The 9,568-nt window shown below is 41.1% G+C and overlaps 1 protein-coding gene across 6 annotated transcripts in view; it reads right to left on the bottom strand.

The window, feature by feature from the left end:
• The window catches only part of usp9 (ubiquitin specific peptidase 9), a 185,580-nt gene continuing 176,012 nt past the window's right edge, over positions 1–9,568 (bottom strand). For 4 of the 6 annotated variants that reach the window (XM_078409184.1, XM_078409183.1, XM_078409182.1 and 1 more), the window contains 6 exons: positions 7,875–8,095; positions 5,217–5,305; positions 4,936–5,092; positions 1,786–1,998; positions 1,422–1,517; positions 1–392 (listed from right to left, as the gene is read on the bottom strand). In XM_078409184.1, coding sequence (XP_078265310.1) covers positions 255–392; positions 1,422–1,517; positions 1,786–1,998; positions 4,936–5,092; positions 5,217–5,305; positions 7,875–8,095 — 914 coding nt within the window. In that variant the 3' untranslated portion in view covers positions 1–254. The remainder of the gene's footprint in view (positions 393–1,421; positions 1,518–1,785; positions 1,999–4,935; positions 5,093–5,216; positions 5,306–7,874; positions 8,096–9,568) is intronic. The other 2 variants (XM_078409185.1, XM_078409187.1) reach the window with 1 other exon arrangement.

The following is a 9,568-nucleotide window of genomic DNA, read 5'->3' as shown; positions in this document are numbered from 1 at the left end:
CATTTATACATTAGCATCAGGCCATTTATTACAAAACACTATACACTTTTCCACTGCAGGCAGGTTATATGTCAACAGCAACTGCTCTGCAGGGCAGACAGTGAATAGACTCTTCCCACTCCAGGTCGGACAGTATATATTTTTAAAAAGGTATTTGTTTCACTGGTGAAGACGGACCCAGAGAAGTGATCTGTAAGGCCTGGGCATGTGCTTGAGCCAGTGTCTTTATCAGGTACATTGGAGAATTATCTATTTTAATCTTTTGTCTGTGATGCAGGAATGTCTTCACTGCCTTCCCAATTTTCTTGTGCTCGCTGACCAGTTCGCTGAGGGTTGTTCATATGATGTGCCACTGGACCCGTGTATGGCTGACCATGCACATGGTTATTCTGCTAATGGAAACAATGAATTGTTTTAGAAGCAGAGTTATATTAAGGAAGGTGCAAAATTCTACGCAAGCTATTATGAAATACAGAATATATCAGAAAAGTGCAGTAATGCTACAGGATATAACTGAACTGTGAAAAATTTAGTCTTTGTTGAAGTTTGCAAAGGCAAATAGAACAGCAGTTTTCTTTAATCGTTTAACTAAAAGAAAGTGAAAGATAGGAATAAAGAAACAAAGGAACCACTCAGGAACAGGAATAAATAAATACTTGGCATGCAAGGTACGCAATCGACTTTATCCTATGGAAACAACTCTACAATCAATAGAATTATAAAAAGAACTATTTGGAGAGGAATGGATCTTGGATCCCAGAGTTTGTGATTGGAACACTGCCCGGGCTGAAACTATTTGCTTTACCAAAGGAGTGCAACATTTTTAAGATGGTTTTACTTGGATGCTTTGCCTCCATAATTAGCATTAGGGAACCTCAAATACCCAGAGACTCAACTTCAATCTTGACCTCCAGTGTTATCTACAGGGAGTGACAAAAGGAAATGGGGTATCCTCCCACATCCTTAGCTTGTGTGGGTAGGTATGTTAAGTGACCACTTCAAATTGTCCGAAATGTATAGATGGTACAGTCTTGGGGTGGGGGGTAGGTAGTGATGGACATGTGTGGGGATGGGAGTGGGAATAACATGGGGGGATTAGCACTAGAATAGAAACATTGTGTTCGTTTAAGTAACCATCTGAGGTTTTATTATTTTGTACAGGCTGTGACCATGCTGTAGTCAGCAGAAACGTGGATGGCTAAAGGACCTTTTTCTCAGATGTATTTCTCTGACTAAAATCTTACAGCACTTTAGAAGGTGCTATATAAACACATCATTGTCTTATGTGGCAATTCAGGCGGTGTCTTTCTTTATTCAACATACTCACAGACTGCAAACACCAGAAGTTCAATAACGTAAATTTTATCTTGAGAAGTTCAGTCAGTAAAATAAATCCAAGCTGCCAAAAGTGGAACATTTACCTGTTGATACTGGGAGTTTGGAGAATGCGGGTATAAAGGAGCATCTTCTGGCGGGGATGAATCATGATCATCTGGTGCATCTTGATCATCTGGTTCCTACAACATCAACAAATTGACTTTGGAAATAGGAAGTAAACTTGGTATAATATACAAGGAGGCATAGCACAAAAATAAATGAAGAGGGTGAGAAGAACATTAGCATGTTGTAAAAGAATCAATAAATGGTATGGTGAAGAATAAGCTAGCGGGGATATGAAAGAAAAGAATGGACAAACTCTACGCTGATGGATAACGGGCAAGCTGCAAAGCAGGTCTACTTTTACATACTGAAAGTAAAGCACCAAGAAAACATTTAAAGCCTTACCTCTTCAGGGCACAGTTCACATGCTTTTGCAAGAGTCATCCTGGCACTGTGTGATCTCTCGAGGAAGTAACCATTTGAAGTTTCATTACTTTGTACAGGCGGTGACCAATTGTTGTAGGTATACTGAGGATTTGCAGCATACGGCCTCCGCTCCAGCTCATCACCGAGCCACTCCACTGCCCAGGTCCACTTTCGTTTCAAGTCCCCATTACTCTGCAGAAGCATTTCAATAAAATGGACTATAAAAGCTGTTTTTCCTTCATTTTAATATTACCCACACTTCCAAAGGACTTAATAAGCATTGATTTCCATTGAAATCACAACTCTAATTTTCACTTTTGAATGTGATGAAATATGTGAGTCTTCCTTGACAGCGAGTAAGAAACAGTAGACTAAACAGTCTCTTGAATCTGGTCCACATTCATGAAGATGGATGATTCTATCCCACATAACCGACAAGATTCTTATAATTTATACATTTAACTTGCAGGTGACACAAGGAACCAAAAATGCTGGAATATGGAGTGGAACACAGTGTTGGTGCAACCCAGCGGATCAGGCAGCGTTCCCTGGAGGATATGGATGGACCAGAAGGATCCCACCCCGAAATGTCACCTTTCCATGTCCTCCAGAGATGCTGCCTGATCCGATTAGTTACTCCATTGTGTTCTAAACATTTAGCTTATCTTTTCTTATTGGATTGAAAACTTGCCCTAGAAGATAACTAAAAAGGCAAACAGAAGATAACTAAAAAGGCAATACGGGGAGAAAAGATGAGGTACGAGGGTAAGCTAGCCAATAATATAAAGGAGGATAGTAAAAGCTTTTTTAGGTATGTGAAGAGGAAAAAAATAGTCAAGGCAAATGTGGGTCCCTTGAAGACAGAAGCAGGGGAATTTATTACAGGGAACAAGGAAATGGCAGACGAGTTGAACCGGTACTTTGGATCTGTCTTCACTAAGGAAGATACAAACAATCTCTCAGATGTTCTAGTGGCCAGAGATCCTAGTGTGACGGAACTGAAGGAAATCCACATTAGACAGGAAATGGTGTTGGGTAGACTGATGGGACTGAAGGCTGATAAATCCCCAGGGCCTGATGGTCTGCATCCCAGGGTACTTAAGGAGGTGGCTCTAGAAATTGTGGATGCATTGGTGATCATTTTCCGATGTTCTATAGATTCAGGATCAGTTCCTGTGGATTGGAGGGTAGCTAATGTTATCCCACTTTTTAAGAAAACGGGAAATTGTAGACCAGTTAGTCTGACATCAGTGGTGGGGAAGATGCTGGAGTCAATTATAAAAAGACGAAATTGTGGAGCATTTGGATAGCAGTAACAGGATCGTTCCGAGTCAGCATGGATTTACGAAGGGGAAATCATGTTTGACTAATCTTTTGGAATTTTTTGAGGATGTAACAAGGAAAATTGACGGGAGAGCCGGTGGATGTGGTGTACCTCGACTTGCAGAAAGCCTTCGACAAGGTCCCACATAGGAGATTAGTGGGCGCAATTAGAGCACATGGTATTGGAGGTAGGGTACTGACACAGATAGAAAATTGGTTGACAGACAGAAAGCAAAGAGTGGGGATAAATGGGTCCCTTTCAGAATGGCAGGCAGTGACTAGTGGGGTACCGCAAGGCTCGGTGCTTGGACCGCAGCTATTTACAATATACATTAATGACTTGGATGAAGGGATTAAAAGTACTATTAGCACATTTGCAGATGATACAAAGCTGGGTGGTAGTGTGAACTGTGCGGAAGATGCTATGAGGTTGCAGGTGACTTGGACAGGTTGTGTGAGTGGGCGGATGCATGGCAGATGCAGTTTAATGTGGATAAGTGTGAGGTTATCCCCTTTGGTGGTAAGAATAGGAAGGCAGATTATTATCTGAATGGTGTCAAATTAGGAAAAGGGGACGTACATAAAGGTCTGGGTGTCCTAGTGCATCAGTCACTGAAAGGAAGCATGCAGGTACAGCAGGCAGTGAAGAAAGCCAATGGAATGTTGGCCTTCATAACAAGAGGAGTTGAGTATAGGAGCAAAGAGGTCCTTCTGCAGTTGTACTGGGCCCTAGTGAGACCGCACCTGGAGTACTGTGTGCAGTTTTGGTCTCCAAATTTGAGGAAAGATATTCTTACTATTGAGGGCATGCAGCGTAGGTTTACTAGGTTGATTCCCGGAATGGCGGGACTGTCATATGTTGAAAGACTGGAGCGATTAGGCTTGTATACATTGGAATTAGAAGGATGAGAGGGGATCTTATCGAAACATATAAGATTATTAAGGAGTTGGACACGTTAGAGGCAGGAAACATGTTCCCAATGTTGTGGGAGTCCAGAACCAGGGGCCACAGTTTAAGAATAAGGGGGAGGCCATTTAGAACGGAGATGAGGAAAAACTTTTTCAGTCAGAGAGTTGTAAATCTGCGGAATTCTCTGCCTCAGAAGGCAGTGGAGGCCAATTCTCTGAATGCATTCAAGAGAGAGCTAGATAGAGCTCTTAAGGATAGCAGACTCAGGGGTTATGGGGAGATGGCAGGAACAGGGTACTGATTGAGAATGATCAGCCATGATCACATTGAATGGTGGCTCGAAGTGCCGAATGGCCTACTCGTGCACCTATTGTCTATTGTCTATTTCCCCTCTCATCCCATTGCCCACTCACATTATCTGTTGATACCCCTTTGCAGTCTCTACATCAACTTCATAACTATTCGCCCACTTAATTTTGTATCATCAGCAAATTTAAGTGAAAATAACACTAGCCAGTTATTATTATTTATGGTGAGGGTTCAATAATGAACTTTGTGGCATCTGACGGGTCATTGTCTGGTAATGTGGTCTGAAAACAAGACATTTGGTCTGCAAAAGAAATGTGTTCCATTTAGTTAGCATACAGTTAGCACATCATTAAACCCAGAAGGTACTCTTGAGATTACAAAGGGGCAATTAGCGTTAAGAATTAGAAAATCAGGTTTAATCATTATCTGTACCATTGAAATAATGTACTACTATCAGGATTTTTCCAATGACCAAAGAATATAATAAAATGTAAGAAACATTGTTAGTAAGAACAAAACTGGTTTAGAAAGATTGGGCAACATTATAAAGATAGTTCGTATGGTTGCAACTTCGACAAGAGATATACCTGGAGAATCTGGTAGGCTACAGGACAGGAGCTGAAGAGGGCAACCATGCATTTAATACACTGATATGCTCTCTTCTGATAATGGTTTTTAGATCGCTGGATGGTGTCAAAAAGTCCATCTCTATCATCAGGAATTCCCTTTAGGGCATTATGAATCCTGCCAGGGAAACAAAACAAAAATCACAATTCAATTTTCTGTATGAGAGTAGACTCAAGATATTTGAGGTTATCTAATCGTGTGGGGTTCACATAAGTTTGTGTATACTTATAGAGAAACTCACCTGTGGGTTTGCCATGAGTCTTCTATAAGCAAGATTTGTAAAAGAAGATCTAAGTAGGGCCTAAGTTCATAGGTGTAAGAATATGCCACCTAGGAATTAAAAATAAATATCAAATGGTTCATAATAAAGTGCAACATTATTCAATATCAAAAACAAATTTCAGAGAAGGGAACAATTCACTCAAGTTCCCTGCCAGAATGGCTCAAGAACCTTTACAGACTAGGTCTCAGAATATAGGCGGACAGCGTATTATGGCTTTTCAGGCTACGGAAACTTTGCCCCTTACAGAATTACGAAATCACTATCTAAATATAAGGGAAAAAAATTATCTTGCAGATGTGATGTAGTGGGGGGGGCGGGAGAATTATCAAAATACCAAAGAAATACCAAATTTTGTCAATTTTTATTTTTAGTTACTCAATACTGTGGGGCAATACGTATTGGATGTAATGGCATCATCTCGACTGGATGGCAGTCACAGCTAAGTCTGTACTTTGCCACGCTCTCTCCTGTCAGTGGGCATGTGAACATATGCCCGAGTGCAGCGCTGCACACCTTTCATCTGGAAGGCATTTTCCGATGGGTTGCTTTGCGGGGACCCTCAGTAACCATGGGCAGCTGCTTAATGTAATCCCTCGGCCTTTACTCCCCCTTCACTAAATTACTGCATTTGTCCTTATTATCCCTTTCTACACCTTTCTACATCAACTTCAATCACAATCCTGAATCCGGTCCCTTTCCCTGACATCCCTACTTTCCAAAACCTTTCCTGACTCATGTGCCTGCACATTAGAGAGAATGCCTGACATAAAAGGAGGGTATCTATCGGCTGTTACCGCTGACCCAATCAACAAGGTAATATCATATTCAAATCTTTATGACGCACATTGAATGATTAAAAATAAAAGTTGACAATATTTGCTGCTCCTTTAGCACATGTCTTATTCATCCCATGTCTAATGTTGGCCTCTACTGTTAAATAAAGGTGGTGGGTCACTGTGTCATTGCCAAGAATCAGTATATGATGGATTGCTAAATTTTAAGTCTTCCTTAGGTATTTTGAACAGTGGTTGCTCTAGAAACAATCCAAGTTTCTTGCATTCAGCAATCAGACACTGCATAAATCAAACAATGCAGCAAAAAATAGGACATCTTATGACCTTGGCTGAATAGAGCCTCTTTTTGTGTAATGACCAATTTAACTTTCTGGATTGAAAAACACCAAATGAAATAGGCCTGATCGCCAACACTGCTTTTAGTCCTTCAATAGAGAGAAACAGTTATAAATACATTATGTTCTACGCCATATTTTTATTTCTCTTCTCACAAAGTGAGAAACATTACGAAACACGCATTTGTCTCTTGATGTTTGCCATACTTTTGAATGCTTCAGCTGCAAAAACTCCACACCTTCGTCACGTTTAAAATAATTGAGAGATACATGCTTTCTCAACTTCTCGGAATTCCAAACCGCATGGGCTTTCCATCTCACTGTTTCCCCATTTTGCACACCCCTGAGGTCTTCAATAGGAAGAACACATTGGAAGAGACTATACTGCCCTCAAACTGCCAATATCATTCAATAAGCGTCATTTAGTGAGATGAAGCTGCATAATCTGTCATTACTATCCAGTCTCCAAGTCTATCGATTCCCTCAACTTTGAAAAATGTCAGTCTTAATTATACTTAATGGTTGAGTTGGGGCCTCATCTACTCATCTATATTTATAACTGTTGAAAGGACAGAATGTATGCAAGTTTGCAACTGATTGATAGGTGGGAAAGTAAGCTGTGATACTGCAAGGGAAAATAGAAACATTAGAAGGCAGGTGAAACAAGTGGACAAAAAGATGGCAGAGTATAAACTGAAAAACATACAAGATTGTCCTCTTTGGAAAAAGAGAATGCATTTAAAATAGAATGTTTTGGGAGACTGTGAGTCATTGTAAAAGAAACAAAATTAATGACAGAAAATATATTTACAAAGTTAAACGGAATGTTGGCCTGAACTTCAAAAAGGTTACAGTAATAATAATAATAATAATAATAATGCATTTTATTTATATAGCGCTTTTCATATACTCAAAGACGCTTTACAGAGATTTTGAGAACATAGGGAAATGAATAAATAGATAAATAAGTAAATAAATAAATGAATAGAGAAAGGAGACAGTAAAGCCTGTATGGGCTTTTTTGGGACTACCCCTGAAATTTGTTGCATTTAAGGATATTCCTGCCTTGGAAGCAGTGCAGGATGGTTCATGAAATTGATTCTTGGATAATGGAATCATCTAAATTGGGGAAATCAAGAACCATAATTAATAATCTCAAGATTAGGTTATGGTGGTATATTTAAGACTCAAATGAAAAAAAATGACTTCTATCCAAAGCTGATGAATCTCTGCAATTTTCTGCCCTGAACAAATCTGCTTGTCCAAAATGAACAATTTCCTATTTAGTTCCAGCCCTGAATCACTGAGATTTGCTTTTCCCGCAACTGATGCTGCCTGTGTTAAGATTTATTGTTTTACCATTTTCTGTTTTTTATTTCACATGTTCAACAACTGTAGCATTGTGCAAATCATGTTGTTACTGATTTTTCTTTTAATGTAATCCTCAATATCAACCCTTCCCAACCCCCAAAAAGATATTTTCTGACCTGCCAGAGAAGTTCACTCAATACAGTGGAAGAAAACTGTGGATTCTCCCAGCAACAAAAGCGAAGCAGTTTGATGGTCTCTTCAGAATTGCTGCAGTCTTCAATAATCTTTTTCACATAGCTAGTTCGTACAAACAGGATATCTGCCACACTCTGCTGGATTGGCATTATAGGTTGGGACAAATTAGGATCACCATAAGGATTTGACAGGGGTGGATTTCCTAAAAGAAAATAAAAGTTTAATTACTTGTCCGAATTCAAAAATGTGCAACTTAGCTAAAAATTGTTCAATTTCCATCTTAGGAAGTATTACATTTTCTTCCTCAAAAGCAGTTCAAGTTCACTTTAAATACTCCACTCTCCCTCTGAAGCCGAGTGCTGGGACAGACGAACATATTAAAAGATACCTTCAAGGTCGGCAGAGGAGCGGCAGGTGAAGGAGCGAGTGCGCGGGACTGGCTGCAGAAGTTAAAACCTTGAACAGCAAATAAAATTAGGGCTTGTTCTAAGGGGAGCGACCTGTTGGGGAGCAGCCTTGTTGGGATCAAGTGCCTTGGTGAGTAAAGTGTGAGTCTTTGGCTCGAGAGTCTTGCCTTGGTGAGTAAAGTGTGAGTCTTTGGGTGAAGAGTCTTTGGTGAGGAGTCTACACTTGATCGAAATTTGTCCACTGAAGAAATGGCAGGCAAATTGGTAGTGTGTTTCCTGCAGGATGTAGGAAGTCAGGGACACCACTGGTGTTTCTGGAAACTATACATGCAGAAATTGTGTCCAGATGCAGCTCCTGAATGAACGTGTTGGGGAACTGGAGAAGCAGCTGGATGACCCCAGGGCCATCCGGGAAAACAAAAGTTTCCTGGACAAGACCTTCAGTGAGGTTGTCACGCCAAGGGTACCGGAGGAGCGAAGGTGGGTGACTGTGAGAAAGAGGCGTAAACGTGGAGTGCAGGAGACTCCGGTGGCTGCACCTAATGAAAACAGGTACACCCTCTTGGGAGCTGTCGGGGCAGACGGCACTTCCAGTCCGAGAGGTGGACAGGTCGGTGGCTCCAATCCTAGCAATGAGACTCGACGGGCGAGACGAAAGTCAGGAGAGCCATAGTGGTGGGTGACTCTATTGTCCGAGGTGCGGACAGGAGATTCTGTGGCGGCAGGCTAGATGGTAGTCTGTTGCCTCCGTGGTGCCAGGGTTCATGATGTCTCGGACCGACTTCAGAACATCCTCGAGAGGGAAGGTGAGCAGCCAGATGTAGTTGTGCATGTGGGCACAAACGACGTCAGGAAATGGTTTTGGGAAGACTGATGGGACTGAAGGCTGATAAATCCCCAGGGCCTGATGGTCTGCATCCCAGGGTACTTAAGGAGGTGGCTCTAGAAATAGTGGAAGCATTGGAGATCATTTTTCAATGTTCTATAGATTCAGGATCAGTTCCTGTGGATTGGAGGATAGCAAATGTTATCCCACTTTTTAAGAAAGGAGGGAGAGAGAAAACGGGTAATTATAGACCAGTTAGTCTGACATCAGTGGTGGGGAAGATGCTGGAGTCAATTATAAAAGACGAAATTGCTGAGCATTTGGATAGCGGTAACAGGATCATTCCGAGTCAGCATGGATTTACGAAGGGGAAATCATGCTTGACAAATCTACTGGAATTTTTTGAGGATGTAACTAGGAAAATTGACAGGGGAGAGTCAGT

The sequence above is a fragment of the Rhinoraja longicauda genome, chromosome 12, assembly GCF_053455715.1.
Source record: "Rhinoraja longicauda isolate Sanriku21f chromosome 12, sRhiLon1.1, whole genome shotgun sequence".
In the NCBI taxonomy this organism is placed as follows: Eukaryota; Metazoa; Chordata; class Chondrichthyes; order Rajiformes; family Arhynchobatidae; genus Rhinoraja; species Rhinoraja longicauda.
The sequence above is the reverse complement of the archived record's forward strand: the minus strand, read 5'-3'. Positions and strand labels throughout refer to the sequence as shown.